This window comes from Acanthochromis polyacanthus, chromosome 16 (assembly GCF_021347895.1).
Source record: "Acanthochromis polyacanthus isolate Apoly-LR-REF ecotype Palm Island chromosome 16, KAUST_Apoly_ChrSc, whole genome shotgun sequence".
In the NCBI taxonomy this organism is placed as follows: Eukaryota; Metazoa; Chordata; class Actinopteri; family Pomacentridae; genus Acanthochromis; species Acanthochromis polyacanthus.
In genome coordinates, this window is record NC_067128.1 from 18,756,807 (window position 1) to 18,773,882 (window position 17,076).

The 17,076-nt window shown below is 40.9% G+C and overlaps 3 protein-coding genes across 5 annotated transcripts in view; 2 read left to right on the top strand and 1 right to left on the bottom strand.

Annotated features, from left to right (window-relative positions):
* The window catches only part of LOC110957908 (E3 ubiquitin-protein ligase TRIM9), a 94,881-nt gene extending 82,485 nt beyond the window's left edge, over positions 1-12,396 (top strand). The window contains exons 10-11 of the mRNA XM_022204144.2: positions 786-948; positions 3,268-12,396. Coding sequence (XP_022059836.1) covers positions 786-948; positions 3,268-3,315 — 211 coding nt within the window. The 3' untranslated portion in view covers positions 3,316-12,396. The remainder of the gene's footprint in view (positions 1-785; positions 949-3,267) is intronic.
* Positions 1-17,076, top strand: part of LOC110945556 (moronecidin-like) — a 307,687-nt gene that overhangs the window by 41,364 nt on the left and 249,247 nt on the right. The window lies entirely within an intron of this gene.
* Positions 1,479-17,069, bottom strand: c16h1orf131 (chromosome 16 C1orf131 homolog). 3 transcript variants are annotated; one of them, XM_022204148.2, is made up of 9 exons: positions 16,868-17,058; positions 16,190-16,330; positions 15,778-15,878; positions 14,419-14,478; positions 14,152-14,247; positions 13,962-14,048; positions 13,827-13,861; positions 13,384-13,516; positions 10,748-12,654 (listed from the first exon to the last, which is right to left on the bottom strand). In XM_022204148.2, the coding sequence occupies exons 1-8, from the start codon at positions 16,944-16,946 to the stop codon at positions 13,384-13,386; spliced, it is 732 nt and encodes a 243-aa protein (XP_022059840.1). In that variant the 5' UTR covers positions 16,947-17,058; the 3' UTR covers positions 10,748-12,654. The 3 variants fall into 3 exon arrangements, with proteins under 3 accessions (XP_051816935.1, XP_022059840.1, XP_022059839.1); XM_022204147.2 differs by having other exon boundaries at positions 16,178-16,330; XM_051960975.1 differs by lacking the exons at positions 10,748-12,654; positions 13,384-13,516; positions 13,827-13,861; ... (1 more) ...; positions 14,152-14,247; positions 14,419-14,478 and adding an exon at positions 1,479-1,987 and having other exon boundaries at positions 16,178-16,330; positions 16,868-17,069.

Below are 17,076 nucleotides of genomic sequence, written 5' to 3' on the forward strand. Positions count from 1 at the left end.
GACTAGAATTGAGCCACTGTTTGAATCTCTGGGAGGTCAGCTTCAAAAACACACCTGCAGTGACCACTTATTGTCATGGCTGTAGTCAAAGAGAAGGAAACGGATCTTCAAGTTTTTCACTTTACAGCATAAAACGGAACACTCAACAACACAAAGCAGTATCAGTTCAACATCCAAGTGATTCCAGTTATGATCCAGTTTAAGTTTTGCGATTAAAGAGTTATTCGTGTTGATGCCCTGAGCAGAGGCATCTGTCTGTCCAAGTAAGAGTTTACAAAATGTCATCTTACTGCTCCCCACAGACAGACCATTAGGGTACTGAGTGTGCGTTGTTGATTTTCATTTTTCCTGTTTTTGAAAGGTACAAAACATGTACCAGCATTAAATTGTTCTTAAAGATCTGTACAACAAGCCTCACCAACAACTGCGAAAATGAGCTTGTGAGAAAGAACCACAATAAATTATTCCAGCTGTGTTCAACATCTGCGCAAATGTGGATATCCAAAACAAAACAAATCAACATTACGAGGGGAAAATATGTTTTCTACTGTCAGTGCAACAGGCATCCAGTTGGAACTTGTTTTTAATTAACTGAATAATAAAACAGTTTCCCACAAATTTTCTATTGTCTTGTGGTGGACTGTATATATGTTTATGCATACTAAGAAGCTCTGGATACATTTCATATGGCACTTGTATATATGCACTGTCATTTCCCAGGTATATATTGTAGATTTTCATTTATATGTATCAGAAATTGATCTGTTGCGTGTGTTTGTGTGTAGGGCGGAGGGAGGCATCAGTAAGGGCTCCAGTGTGGGCGTGCTGCTGGATCTAATTAAACATACACTGACTTTCTATATCAACAAGGAGCAACACGGACCAACTGCCTTTGAGAACCTGGACGGTGTGTTTGTGCCAGCTGTCAGCCTCAACAGAAATGTGCAGGTCGGTGGTCGCATTACAGATGGTACTTAATATGTAAGCTTAAGTCTAAATGAAGCTAGGAAATTCATAGTATTTGTTGCAAATACAAGATGTTTAGTTGTGAAGAGTATGTAAGTAATGGGGCTTTCAGACCCAAGGCGGCATGTGCTATGCTTGCTGCAAAGTTCAATCAGTCACAAGGTAGCCGTGCCCTAAAACATACCCTGGTTTACCATCTTCTTTACTGTGAATGGGATCGTAACTGGTACTCAAAATATCCTGAAACTAGCAACTTAGACCATAAACTCAATATGAAAATGTTTAGTGAAGTAACAAATTAAACAAGAAGTACAGTCATTTTTCATAAATGTTTGTACAATCAGACTTCTTGTGCAACCAGAGGAGTCACCCCCTGCTGGCTGTTGGAATGAATGCAGACTGAAGGCACTTTCAGACCCGGAGGCTCTGCTGTACACAGCCTGTTATAGACTGTACCTGTCACGGCTTAGCTTATTCAGACCGAACAGAGAGCCACTACTACCAGAACCGGAGAAGTTGAAAAAGGATTTATTGTTCAGGGGTGGATATGGCTGGAGTATGAGGACCGGAATGCAGGGACGGGAATGCAGGTGGGGGGAGGATGTGGCCGGGTGGATCTGGGGGCCGGGGATCGGCGGTCGTCCGGGGTCCGGGCGGGACCGGAGCGTCGCGGATCACTGTGGGGGATCCCTGGCGGCCAGACGTCAAGGGCTTAGAGTACGGTGGAGGAGAGGAGTTTGGAGAGGACGGACGTAGCACTCTGACGATCCGGGGGGGCCGAGGTGTCGGATTGGCCGAGCAGAGACGGCGTCTCGCCGGTGATGTTCCGGGAGGGGGCTCCGGGAGGCAGGGAGAGCCGGTTGGCTGCTGCAGCTTCAGCAGCCAGGAGGGAAACGGGTTGGGGGTTCAAGGAAGGGGTCCAGGCGGAATGGGGGATCCAAGTGGGGAGGGGACCGGTGCCGAATGGCTCAGGGGGGTTCCAGTGAGGGTTCCAGGTGGGGAGGTCTCCGGGCAGCTGGGTCTGGAAGAGGGTAAGAGAGGTGCACGTTAGAAACGTCAAAAATTCTTAATGAACTTTCTGGAGGCTAGAGAGAGAACTGACAGCGAAGTCTATTTCAACAATCTGGCAGGGTGTGGAGTGTTGAGCCGGTACTTATTGTGAGGTGGGTAATCAGGGTGATTTCTTCCAGCTGCCCGGGACTCATGGAGGAGATTGATTACCTGAGTGGAGACGGCTGCGAAGCCGAACTCCACTCAGGTGTCGCGCTGAGGGAAAGCAGAGGAAGAGGGACGGATGGGAGACAGGAGACACATAGGGAGGGGGTTAGTTTGGGATGCCAGGTGGGGAGGGGTGAGGAGAGGGCCCTGACAGTACCATGGAATATCAGCCATTCCACACTTCAGTCACAGGATTGGTATACACTCTACAGCATTCACTGCTCCTTGATTTCCAAGTTAGTAAAGTACATCTGGTGGATGTAGCATTTCTGATGTCTGAACTTGGAGGTAAAGTTAAGGGGAGCTCTCAAAGGCACCAACACACTTTTTCCAATTCACATTACCCAAGCTTATAGCTCCTTCAAAAATGTACAACCAGGGGAATGCCAGCTTGCGTCAATGATACTCTCACTTCAAATTTTCTATCCCAAAAACAGAAACCATAACTATTTAAGTAGCCTGTTGTTATTGCTGCAGCTGTGTGTTTAGACAACTCGGATCAATCAGGCAAATCAAGGTTAATTGCATATGCACAATAATAAGTTTGAAAAAAACTGCACAAAAATCTAGAAGAATAAATTTTAAGAGGAGTAAGAATAGATAGTGCAGGCATAGATCAGATGGATACAACAGTAGTATTATAGAATAGAGAAAGAACTGTGCTGCAAAAGTTTATTATTACAAGATAATGCTGGTGCATCAATAGAATGTGTACCATCTTGAAAGAGATGTGACTGGAAGTGTGACTGGAATCAAAAGATGTTAATGAGGATGTTTTCGCCAGATCCACTCCACTGGATTCCTAACCCTCACATCAATCACCAATTAAATTCCCCTGATTCAAGTGCTTATTGAGTGTGTGTTAACCTGAGTGAACGTTACCTAAATCCAACTCATTATCATGTGTGTGATCTCAAGTATCTGTCAAGAGTGTTCCCAACGCTCAAGTGTCCAAACAAGTCTTCTCCAAATTAAAATTCATATGAGACACGTGTGTGTCCCAGCTGGGTTTTTCTGTCGCCTGTCTGATCTCTGTCCTCACTGATGATCTCATTGTGTGTTTGCTGTGTTTGCCCACTTTAGGTGACCTTACTGACGGGCCTGGAGGTGCCAAAGAATATCAAACAGTAAGCGCTCCTTCCTCCCCCCTCAGCGTGCCCTGGATACAAATCAACAGTGTCAGATGCAGCCTCAGTTCATACCCACATGGACATTTTCCAGCAATGTCAGATGGGATTTATCCCTCACCCATCCTTCTCAAAGTGCCCCTTGTCTTGGACGCACTTCAACTCCATAATATTTGAGCTAGAGAATAAATGTGAGTTCCAATTGGCTATAAATGCAGAGATGACTGGAGTTACTGTGGGTTACCATACTTTAGTCACATCTCAGTCTTTTACCTGGAAACACCAGGATACCAACAACATGTATATCATTATGATTCCAGTTTGTACCATTCCACTACCTTTAAAATATACAGCATGGAATTCCTCCTCAAAGCCTGAGACCAAATTAACCATGACACTGACAGAAGACTTCTACACTGTGCAGCAGAATAATTCAGTGCTGAAAATCACGGAAACCAGAAAATTACACAAAATGGTGCTGTTAGAAGATGAAAAAAAAAATGAGAGGAATGATTCAGCAGTACTTCTTGCTGCTCTGCTTCTCTCTCAGGTGTGTTTACAGCCCGCAAGCTAAAAACTAGAATGAAAACAGCCTTTTGTAGAAGTTGTGTAGTGGCACCATGGGTTGTTTCACTCATGAAATATTTAAAAACTTTCACCGCACACTTTTATCTCAGTTGTGGCTCCAACAGCACTGATAGCTCTGATTTCTGTTTTTCCTTCTCGGTTAGTTTAATAGAGAAAAGATTCTTTATGTGGGTAGGAGTCTGACAGCCATCTTAGACCCGGTTTACATGAAAACATTTCACCCGAAAACACAAAAGTATATCCTTTGCCTTGCTGGGTTTACACGACAATGGAATGGAAAAAAAAAAAAACTCTGCGTTTGCAATGGAGCACTGGAAGGACCTGAAAACGTTGTAGTATGCATAGCTGGTGATGTAACTAGAGGTACACCCCATGTGACCTCTATCTGTTCCTCCACAGACCAGAAGCAGTACAGCCGTCAATGTAGAGGAGGGCTGATTATTTCCCATATATATTGAACGCATCTTCCCTTATTACAGTAATAGCGCAACAAATGCACACTTTGCTGAGGAAGAATAATAAATTCAGTAAACTCAGCAGCACACGGAGTAACAATGCTAGACACAGTAGAACGGATTTGGATGAAAATTCCAGGGAAGAAAAGAAATGACACAAAGACCACCTCATTAGATTTTGGTAGTGATGCGGCTTACAGCCTGGATCCACAGATTTGTTAAGGATTTACGCATCGTTGCGAGATAGCAGCACTGTGTCACTAACTATAACAACAAGTGAACGTTTTGTCAGCTGCCTGCTGACGATCCCATGATTGCGATCCTACTACAAATCACCGTTGTAGACTTATTGGGACTTATCCATTGGAAATGACACAAGAAACAATTGATTAAATTGTGGGGGTGTTTCCACGTCCTTCAATTCCCGTCGCCCGCTACATATTTAAGTCATGCAATTCGGTATCCATATATAATGTACCCATGCATAACACATGCCTGTGCTCAGTGCAAGGTCATCTTGTTTGTGGGTACATCTATCTTAAATGGCCACATTCTATGTTGCTGTGATTTCTGATCATCAGTAACTAATATAAAAAAAAAAATGCTGCATTTCTGACAATGCACAATATGGGAGAATGAACAGCTTTGGCGGAGTACTGCGCTCTCTGAGTATTGTTCTTGTTACTGTTGTCATCTGAGTTGTGCATGGCAAATAGAATTAAATGTAATGCACATGAACAAAGCAGAGTGTAATGTCAGCGTTCTCTCTGAAAACCTTGGCTATTCGTTCACACAGCGATGGCGGCTGTTGCGTTTAAGAAAAATTCCGCTCTGGAGGCTGTATTAAAGTTTTAGTTTTAGGTTGTCTAAAACGTAGTTTCTTTGTAAATGGGAAGCTGCAACGCAACAAAAACTTTACCTTTCATCCGAAAACCGTTGTCGTGTAAACTGGCCCTTAGGCTGGCAAAAATTTCCTTATGATTGACTCTGTATCTCATGCAGTGTGGTGCAAAGATTGATTGATGAGGCTGCCAAAATGGTTAACTCCTTTGAGGTCAAACCAAGAAAGACTGAGCTTTATTCCATTTCAATTTTCAGTGAGTGAGAGATCTACAGAGCCTGGGAGTCACTGTCCAGTTACGCTCATTTTCATGTCTTCTTGGCAGATGTCTTAAGCGTGAGTTATCTTCAAGTTGCATGACAATAGCTTTTAAAAGACCCTTAAATCTTGAAAAAAATCATCCCTGTGTATCAAAGTTACATATTTAAATGTTTCTGTCGGAGCTAGGCTCGGGACCCAAGTGCAAAGTCACAAAAAAGGCCAGGCATGGTGTACCCACAAGGAATTCATTAAAACAATAACCATGAATGACGAACAGAGTCTGGGTGATTGGGGAGACAGGCTTTAGGCTGGGGCCGACAGGAGATCATAACTGGGGCTTGGACTAAGCAGCAGAACAGACTGAGGCTGCAGCAGGCAGGAAAACAAGGACTTGACTTGCAAGCAGCAAGCGGGGCTTATGGTGGGAGAGGTTTAGCAGAGGTGAATCCTTGCAGTGAGTGAGTCCAGAGAAGGTTTTCAGAGCAGCAGGAAGGAGACAGAGGCAGATCACTGCAGGCAAAGCAAACAGAAGTTATCACAGCAGCCACAGAAGATAAACTGATGGCTGGAGCAAGACTGACCGTGTGACAGAGTGGGGATCTGCTGGCTTTTATAGCAGAAGAGAATACTGAGTGAGAGGTGACCTGGCCTCCTGTGCAGCAGTCTTCACTCCTGCAATTAACACAGTCGCTCACAAACCAACTAGGCTGAAGTGAAGGACCATTTTGTTCATGATAGTAGTTCTCTTTCTGTCTTAAAATCGCTCAGATGTAACACTGCACTGATGCTTTCCAGTAGAACATGCAGCAGAATGAAGTCCTGTCCTCTCTCTCCAACCAACCCTCTGCTACTGCAGTGTGAGCATAAAAGCAAGTTGTAATAGTAAACAAGTAAAGAAATGAATTGAATATTTCCCACATATATATTTTAGTATATAAATAACACCATATGGACATATCACCGAGGTAAAAATTGTGATATTTATCAGAGAGTCTCTTTAAAATAGAATGAATATGGCAGACCATGTTGTAGCATTGCAGTTTATTTCCACTACATGTGTCTGAAGGAATAAAAAGTGGAGATTTCCTAGAGACCAGAAGAGAAAAGCAAACTTTCAAGCTTGGAAAATGCTCTAAAGAATAGTTGGCATTTTGGAAAGCGCCCTTCTTTGCTGACTTACTGACATCTAGATGAAAAGATGAAGACCAGTCTTAACATTCCACATCTGATCATTAAATATGAAGCTGCAGCCTGCAGCGGAAAAAGTCCTGTGCATGTTGAAGAACTGTGCAAACATATGTGGTTAAAGCTGCACACATAGAAACTGACAGGCATCAAACCTTCCCAGGTAATAACTTAGTAGACAGATGCAGCAAAGTTCTGGTCCTGGTTAAGCCCCTCCAGTTTGCATAGGGATGACCTTTCCTTCCAATCATTTTCACTAATTTGCCTTGAAAACAACTAAATTCGACATCTCAACATAAACGAATGAAGTCAGAAAAATGGTGTAGGATTTTTTTTTTTCAAATAATGTCCCTCAATTAGCTGTGAGGTTCTTAAATTCTGCTTGAGTGTCATTATATGTTCCCTCCTCATGAGTGAACTATTCAACCCTAAGGTTGAATCATGCTGCAGCACACTTCTCCCAAATTTAGCCCGACATATTTGGCATTTTTGTAAACTTTTTTTGAATACAGTAGAATTTCATATATTTGACAATGTTGCACAAGGGAGTAAAGTTTAATAGGAGGAAATATAGCTGCAGTGTTTAAATACATCCTGGGGGGCATGTGTTAATGCAGTTGCCAAAACTGCAAAACAAATTGTTCCGTTGAAAGGAACCAAGCTGGTGTTTTGCCTGAAGCAATATTTCCTGCAGCCTCACCCAGACTCTGTAGCAGGGGTGAAAGTAGTTTTAAATTCTTGCCGGAACTATTAGTAATAGTTCCGGACCGTTCCGGCGTACTTTCACCCCATTGTTAACCAGCCCATTGTTAACCATTGTAAATCCTGTTGAAAGTTTTTCAGCCAATCACAAGAACGTGTGGAATTTCACGTGGAATTTATTGCTCGTCCCAGTGCAATAAATCAAGCGCACCTATTTGCTATTGGCTGCTACTGGCCATAACAATCGCTGTGTTACGGAAGTAGACACACATGCGCACTCACGTACTGCTGAGTGAACTCCGGTCGATATCTATGGATAGCAGGCAGGCCGGGCGGCGTACCGGCGTACCGGCGTACCCATAGATACCGGTGGAAGAGCAGCGCACCGCCAGCAGATCTTTTCCCGGAACTGCGTTTCGCCACCAGATCTTTTGCCGGTACGCAGTTCTGGACCGTTCGGCTTACTTTCACCCCTGCTCTGTAGACTCAAAGAATTGTTTTCATTTTGAGGGATGATTGTCAGAAAACTGCTGAAATGAAATGGGAATGGAGCCAAACCTCACTGTTATGTTGTGCGAGGCCAGTAGCTACTGTAATCCATCAAAAGTAGATGACAAAACGGCGGTTGTCTCATTGTAATTTCATTCTGCGCTCATCTCTGTCTCTCTGTAGAATCACAGATGCTTTCAGGCATCTTTAATGTCTCAGACTGAAAGTGATCTTCAAAAGTCGCATCAGGTAAAGCTACGTTTCCCGCTGCTTTTCTCATCAGGGATTGATACGGCAGCCTGTAGAGGGCAGTAGCTTCAGCCAGACCACTGTGACTTCAGATGATGTTTTGACATGCATATATGTAACGTAAATGGCCTGTGTATGCTTTATCACATAATTTAGCAGAGAATGGAGGAGCTCATTTTTAAATTGATTTAAAGCTAGATTTCATCCCAACTGAAATATTCCCATTCCCGGTGTGAGGCACACTATTAGAAGCATAGACTGACCTGCCGTACAAAGATGTGGTTCATGTGTGAATGGAAATCCGCTGTAAATACTGATATGTGAGTTATGATTATGACGTGTGATATTAAGCATGGATTAAGCGTCAAACAAGTTTACAAACTATCTGAAGCTGTATTGTAAATAGTGTACTGTTTTATTGTCTTTGCAATGAGTGATGTTAAAGCCAACTGCTATGACAGCTCGCCCCCTGCTGTTCACTGGTGGCAAGAACAGGATTGAGGCATTTCTCAACACAATCCTGCTGATGCTTATTACACTAGAACTGTTTTCATATCTTTGGCTTCTGACTTTTTAAACTTTCTCTTGCTATAACTCATCTCATTATACTACATTTAATCAGGGACGTAGAAAAGCAGTTGTTTGGATTGAAAGGTTTTTATATATGTTGACATATTAGTATAGGACTTATATTTTACTTCCCACACTCTTATTCTTTTACATATATGAATGAACAGAAGTACTACAGTCAAGAACTGCTGATATTTCTTACAGGAAGTAATCAGGTCTATTTTCAATACAACACCTATTTTAAAGTAATTTAGTTATGAGTAGAGCTCTAGAGTTGTAAAGAAATATCTTTAAATTCAGTTTTATTTTACTTACCAGTCCTGGTTTCTTCTTTTTAATGGAAGAAAAAAAGCTACAGCAGAAAATGAATTAAGGTTTTTCAGGAGGAGACGGAATTATGCATTCATTCATCTGTCAAAGCCATTACCAAGAATGTTACATTCTTTATATTTGCATAGCAGAATGGCAAACAAGTGTGCAACAAGCCTGACGAGCTTAAAACTTACTTTTTGCACCTGATGCTGTGTTCAGATTACATGGGAAAGGTTATCTTAAGGCAGCCATAATCAGTAGCCTTGTAATGACAATATGGCAAATGTTATTGTTGCCATGTAAAAGGTGTCAAGGAGATTCATCTCGAGGTTCTAGTTTGTCTCAGCATTTTAGTGTCTTTCAGATTTGGCCCCAGATTGAACTATTTTCTCACAGTGTTGTTTTGGGCTCTAGCAGACCGCCATTTTCAGGAAGAAAAGCTACCCATTTACCACGAAGTAGCAACCAGACCAAGTCAGCAACTAGCCAGTGAACACAGGACTTCTTTTTACCGTCAATAAGATGAATATTTTGGGTTGGAGGCCAAAAACAGACCTGAAACAGCAGTAAATATCATGTGAGACCTGCACTACAAAGCAAGTTCAACGTACACAAAATATCTTTTATCTGGCTTCACAAAACCTGACGACCACAGCCCGGATAAGTGGTTATATATAATATTGTCAAATCAACCCAGGGTTTCTGATTCTAGCTTTGAGCACGTTTACATACAAACTTTGTGTTTTCTCCAGAAAACCAGACATCAACAGGTCAAGAGCTGCATATTTCTCATAAGAACAAACTTTAATCTTAAACCAATAAAAACACAAAGCAGACTTAAAGCAACAAAGCTGCTGCAGACAAAGCAGGAAGGAAAGCTGACAAAAACTGCAGACACCCAATATCACTGAGATACGAGTAGATATGAGTGCATATGTTGATTAGAGGAGGCTTTCTTATTCAGGATTTAAGATTTTTGCATCACAAGACTGTACAAGAAATGTACAGATATAATCCCTTTATGTTAATCAAAAAATGACAAATTAAAGAAATAATCAAGTCGTGGAAATCAAACTATTTTTTGTGTGAAGTATTGCAAATCACTTCATCTATCTTCATTTGAATCTCATTCATATGGCGTGTAAACCTGTTTCATCCTCATGCTTTCAGCTGCAACCGTGACGATGTTAAAGTGCTCTGGAAGCAAATAAAGAACAAATGCCAAAACATGATTCATACCAAGAGGTTGTCTTGCTGACATATTAACAAGCACAAGGTTTTAGCGCTTTTATGCCGTTGGTTTGGCGCTATATCCCTAAACAAAGACACAGAAGGATGAAATGTCTTTGAAAACTCCTCAGAGACCCTCTCGCTATCTGTGTGCTGAGCTCCAAGGAATTTTGCAAGAATGATTCCCTTTCACAAAAAAATTGTTTGCTCAGTAGTGTTTATACGCATTGAGCTGTTACCTTGAACAGCATGTCTGCGGTAAGTTACTATGGTGATGTAGCCTGGTAAGAAGTAAACAAGAGTCATAGCCCTGAAAAGCCAGAGATAAAACCTAAAGCTGCCTCGCTAACCTTAAACCCTGCTTTGTAGTACAGGCCTCCTGCGGTGATAGGTACAACTTAGCATGAATGTTCCTCCGTGTCCGCTTGTAAATGAGCAACTGTTCGCTAAAACGTTCACCAGATCAACTCAGGTTTGTTTCAGCCCGCCTGAGCAGCCAACAAAGCAAGAATTGCAGATTAACTAAAGCTAACAGTAAACCATGACAATAAAACCTTAATAAAAATGATTTTATTTACATTTCAGTTGTATAAGATCTACCAAGTTTTGTCAGGCAATGCTTTCCACTAGCATTTACATTTAACATCTCTCCTGTATGACACCAATGCAACATTTATGTAAAAGTCAAAGTTTAAACCGCTTTCCTCAGACCCAGGAAGCAAACATCTACCTATCTGCCAAAGGGGATTTTTTTTCCTGGTGTGCCAGCTTCCACCTAAGGGCTACATTTGCATCAACGACGGCTTTCTGGCTGCTTTGCTCTGACCGTTCTCCCACCTCGCAAATCAGAAGAGAACCCTGCCCTGAGGTTGACTTTGCTATAACCAGGAATAGATTTCAGGCCAATGAGCAGACTCCAACATCTATCACGTAACCAGGGGAACCGATATTTTCTTCCCTTCTGAAAGTCAGAATGATTTGGGGTTACATGTCTGCGGGCTGTGCTGATGTCAAAATGCCACTGAGGAAATTGTGACTGGAGGGAGTAAAAGCTTTTAGTGAGGCGCTGAGATTCACAGTGTCGCAAAGGTTTAGGAAGTCAGACGGTATCAGGTAAAACTGGGTTACATCTTTTCTTTTCCTCTCTAAAAATACTTTAGAATTAACACTTTGCGACAGATACAAACAAAAGTCGCACTGAAAATGAGTCACGTTGCAGTCACTCCTGTCTAGATGTGGTTTTGTAAGAGTGCTTGTATGGCATGACCCTTTACCCCACACTTACCCACCCATGAATGTGACATATTTTATTAATTTAACGTCAAGATATGGTGCTGGGAAAAAAGCATGTCACTGCTGTTGTTTGCTATTTAATTTTAAGGAAAAAAACAGCAGAGGAAAAATGAATTTATTTACTCTATAAACTATGTAGATATATTTATTTCTTTTGTATATTGCCCTCTGCGATTTGTTCAGTATAAAAGTTGAATGGCTACTGATAATATATACAGTCTGTGGTCACGGTTTGCAGGTTTAAAAAAAAAAAAAAAGGTTTGCCGTCTACAAAAACACCTCAAAACAAAACGATATGCTTACAGCTTGAAATATGTGCGATGTGCTGCAGATAAGCTTCATATTTCCTCATGCTCTTCTTTTTGAAACATGTAAATAACACAATAAGCTGCTTTAAGAAAACGGCGTGAGAATTTGTGACCTCACCCAGCCGCACACTGCCAGACCGTTTCATCGTCGTCTCGCAAAATCTGTCAACGTTCATGTTTGCCCTTTAACAGAAACGGGAACATTTCTTTTCTGTGAAGACTTCGCAATGTTTACATCTAGGACGCAGCTTCTTGGTGTTGTTGAGAAGCTGTGTAAATTAGAGTTTATACAGAAAAAAATGTGAAGATCGTTCTGCTTTCTACTTTCTCAGAGTGTTCATATGTGTGTTTCTTCATGAAAACTTCTGCCAAGTCTTTAGTTGTGTGTACTTTTTTTGTTTAATTCCCCCCATCTGTCTCGCTATGATCTCATCCCTTCTTGCCAATGTAAAAGTTTTGTACGACTACATTGTTTGTATATGAGAAATGCATCGTACCTGCATAATTTTGAAAACTTCAGAGTGTAAAACACAACAAAACGCAAATGTCTCCTTTTTTGGTCATTTATAAAAACAAAAATAAATTAACTGTGATGGAATAGATCTGACAGTCTTCAGTCTTGTGCGTTACCGGCCCACCACGCTGCACCTTCAGGGACCATTCGGATGATCGATAAATTGGATTTCTGACTCAGCAGCCACTAGTAACACCATCCCATCTTTCACTGCGGACCTCTGACATATCATCAGGAAAGCAGCAGTTTGTCCATTTCCTCGTCTTTTGGCTGTGAACCACGCCGCAGTAAGCTGAGTCACTCTGGTCTGCTGATGTTCTCCAATCTGTTGGATTTAATCTGTCACCTACAAACGCACAAAGCACAGGATCACACATTTCAAATATGACACTTAAAAGGACCTTTCAAAACCATATTCAGTCCCCTTTATCTTACTACTTGATATTTATCCACAGCTCTTACCCTTTACGTATTCAACTTCCAAAGCCTGGTGTGCTTCAGTTTTAGCTAAGCTCAGCAGGTGTTTACATCTGTTTACTTCTTTTCTGCCCTCTGTGCTCACATATACTGCATTCTAACGCGTCAGAACTCCCAAGAAAGCTTTTTCGTTTACATATACTATCAAACGTTTAGACACACTTTCTCATTTAATGTTTTTCTTTCTTGTTTCTATTGTCACGTTTCCATATAAAATTATCACTCAGAGAGAAAATCCTGGTCCCAAACACTCATTCACATCTGTCAGCTGCCGTGCTACCAACGGTCATGCCCAGACAGAGAGAGTCTTCTTCCTTAAAGGGGAGTGGACAGCAGGTCAGTTTTATTTGAAGCTAGATGCTGGAACAACCTGTTTAGCACAAGGCTAAAACCAGCTTGAAATGAACCACTTTTTGCAGTACTTTGAGCTGAAAATATGATAGTCACATTCTAAAAATTTTCATTCATTTGCTGAAAAGGGGAACAATATGAGACTAAAGCCCAGAGGGAAGACCAGTGAGTGTTCTGTCGATAGAAAACATCTTTTAGCCCTTTTTTTGGTAATTTGGTCGAAATGCAAGAACAACCAAAAACACACCTATTTTCCTCTCTTGTTGCCTTTGATTTTCTGGATTTCCTTGGAGCTGAGGATCAGCATGCCATTCTTGAAGCGGCCCACCTGACCGGACAGGGCTGAGCCAGAACCAGAGGGCACCTTCTTCTTTTTGTCTCTGTGGAGATGCACAAAATATACACAGATTGTAAAAAAAATACAATGCGTCCACATGTGTCTGCCATATTTTCTGTTAAGATTTTGATTTATTTTGTGCTTCAAGATGATCTATATATAAAAATTCTGCACTATTTTTTAATAATATACTAATTCAAAGAGATGCATGAAGATGAAAATTTGGTTTCTGTCTGTTTTTCAAATGAAATGTTGGTTTTATATTGTTTACACTACTGTACTGTGAGCCTTGCAGATTAGTTTTTCAACTTATCAAATCTTGGAGGACATCCTGAAAGGGCTGAATCACACACCTCTGATTATTCTGCTTCTTCTTTTTCTGCAAGTCCTACAGAGACAAATGATGCCCGTTATATAATAACACCAAAAAACAAAATGCATCTGCTAAAAAGAAAAACTGGAACACCGATAGAAAGTGCAGTTCTTACCGGCTGAACCTCTTCCTTTGCTTTCTGCTTTTTCTCTTTGATTTGCTGTTGAAGCACCTTGTAGTTGACATAGTCCTTCTTAGGAGGCTGATTACGAGACAATAGTTAGTTAATTGGTTAGATGGCTAACATGGAGGCTTTTCTACAGAAGAATCTAGCAGTAGGATTCTAAGGAAAGTCGTTTTCTTACTCGGGCTCCAAGCATGACTGCTCTGTCCTGTTCAAAAACTCGCTGCTGCTCCTTCTTATAGCCTGTGATTCCAAACCGATGAACCTCCAGACGAGCCTGATGTCGACATGCACAAAAACAATTAAGGCCAAAGACATCACAGAGGTAGTGGAATAAATGTGTGGTAACTTGTTTTTATTCAGGACGGAACAGTGGACAGTCGCACAGAGAATCACAAACTCCCACATAGTGAGGTAGCAATAAAATAAACTGTGATAAAATCGTCACCTTTTCCAAACTGAGTTCTTCTGGTTGGTCGCTTTGCTTCTTCTCTGTTATCTGAAGGGCCTTGAAGTGACGACAACCGAGACCCAAAGGCAATAAATACAAGAGGAGAAGGAACGTGACGTGAATCAGTGGTGACAAGAGGAGCACAGCAGAGAAGGTTGACTAGAGGTCACACAGTAGCGTGCAGCGGGCTTCATAGCGTTTCCAAGATGAAAAAGGTGCTCCATTTGCACAAATAAATTGCTTGTCGTAAAATTAACTCTGACAGTTTCAATTGTAACTGAGTTAAAGGCCACATTTCCTATTAAATCTGTTGCCTCACAGAGGAAAGGGGAAATTGCTGCACTTCTTGCTAAATATAATCCACTTCTTTCATTATCTCCTGTTTGTATTTGGCCAAGAAGGGTTAGTATTTAGTGAAATCAATATATTTTAAGCCAAAACGAAACCTATAATGCTATGAAGAATTCTTGATCATTTATCACAGAATATGACTGATTGCATACCACATAAAATGTAGCGCAAACATACATGTTCAGTAAAGACGAATCAATGCAATGTACATTTCAGGACTTTTCAGTGGAGAACAGATTGACTCACTGCCATAATTCTGCTTTACAAAAACAAGAAAGACTTTCTGAATAAAACTATCACTGGTCACCTCATGTGTCATGATAATTTGGTCCTAACTGATGCTTTCAGACAGGTAACCTGAAGTATTATGGTAGATTTTGGATTATTCATTATAACCTGTGGTATAAAACTCTGGCTCAAAAATGTGAAGTGCACCATATTCTAAATCTGTCTTAAAACAAATGAACAATGAAATGCGTTTTGTTGGCTGCAATCCTTCCTGCTGCTCTTACTGGCCACTAGGCTATCCGTTTCCAACGTACTTCCAGTGTCACGGACAAACTCTGACTCCACAGCCTGAACAGCACAGATGTGAAGAGCAGCATAATGTTTTTCATTCTAATGAGAAGAAGAAGCTCATTGAAGTGTTGATGAGAGAGACCTTGTGTCTTGAAGTAGCGTCAATAAAGCAATCACAAGGACAATTTCAAATTACAACGGAATGAAAAAGGTGCAGTACAAAATATAATCACTTATCTTAACCTTGTCCTAATAAGTACACATGGTCAGACAGACAAGATCCTTGAGTTTCCTATTACTGATGCATTTTTTGAAATGCTATTCTTAGATTTCTTCCTCTACTAGGGAAAGAAAATGCACAGTAAATGCACCTCAGAACAGGATATTTCCCCCTTTTCTAGATCATAAGTCTAAGCAGTCCTTGATAGGATGTGCTTTTTTGGATGTCTAGAGTGTAGAGAGTGAGCTAAAGTAGCAAAGACTTACAGAGATTTTATTAGAGGCTGGCGTCAGCTTAGTTTTGAGTTTCTTTGTGGGGTCTTGAAATGTGACAACTTCCACCTGGTTCTTCTGCTGATTGGTTGGACCTGAAGAAGACATAATAAATTACATCAATAGCAAAGGAGAGAGAATTAAAGGTGGACGATGGTAAACGCTGTACATGGGGAGTACTGGTATATTTCCTAGAAACTAAATGAGGGACACAAGATAAGATAAGATAAGATAAGATAAGATAAGATAAGATAAGATAAGATAAGATAAGATAAGATAAGATAAGATAGACTTTATTAATCTCACAAAGGAGAAATTTAACATTACAGGGCTCTTAGAAACAAAAAACAGAGGAGTGCAAAAGTCACGAAAGTGCAAGAACAAGACTGACTACCTGTTTGCTCACTTTTTGGTTGCTGGTGTTCAGTCCCGTCATGTTCTTCTCTGTGGTCTTCAGTATTACTGCAGATATCTCCCTCTTCTTCCTCCTCTTCTTCACATCTTTTTCGTTTTTTCTTCTTCTGAGATTTCCTTTTTGGTGCTGCTCCTGCATAACGAATCAACAATGTGAACATTAAAATCTGATTCCAGTCCCTGGAACATTTTGGGAACATGATTTACTTGATTCAAATGAAAAACATTCTTCTTCTTAGCTACAGATTGTGGTGCCACTGAACTGTGTTGTATTGTACAACAAGGAAGTGTTTTGGTTTAGCCTCTACTCATTGATACAAATGAGGTGGGAAAAAAAAACAACAGAAACAGCTGGTGTGAGCGTTTGCTCGTAGATCACCAAATTGTTACACAAACCCTTCTCTAAAGCAGCTTCAAGAAAACGGAGGAATCTAATCTTTGTGGAGGTAGAATGTATTTCAGGACTGCTAGGTGAACCTAAATTCGAGGCAACTGAAGATACGACTTTAAAGAAGAGGAAATATTCATCTATATATTTAATCTATGTATTTAGGCAATTTTACTTAAAATGAACCTGCATTTACAGTGTACAGCAAAATTACAAGCACAACAGCAGCCTCTTAAAGTTGCTATGAAAGCTAACATTAGCCAACTAGCTAACGACACTTACCAAAGTCATAAAGCTTATCCAAAACATGCTCCAGGAATAAACAGTCTTCGTCCCTTTTGCCGTTTGTAGTGGAGCCCATTTTAGGTTACTGGTATAATTAAATTAATGAAAAAAATGAGTATTTTTAAGGCTACCGTGTCAGTATGATGATAACAGACTACACATGGGTAGCCGTGCGACCGGTTTGGTTTCTCCCGGCCACCGTAGGA

Coding starts and splice junctions, on each gene's coding strand:
- c16h1orf131 (XM_022204147.2), bottom strand. CDS start 16,946: ATGGGCTCCACTACAAACGGCAAAAGGGACGAAGACTGTTTATTCCTG. Junction 16,331..16,867: donor GGATAAGCTTTATGACTTTG/GTAAGTGTCGTT, acceptor TTCGTTATGCAG/GAGCAGCACCAAAAAGGAAA. Junction 15,879..16,177: donor ACCAAAAAGTGAGCAAACAG/GTAGTCAGTCTT, acceptor TGTCTTCTTCAG/GTCCAACCAATCAGCAGAAG.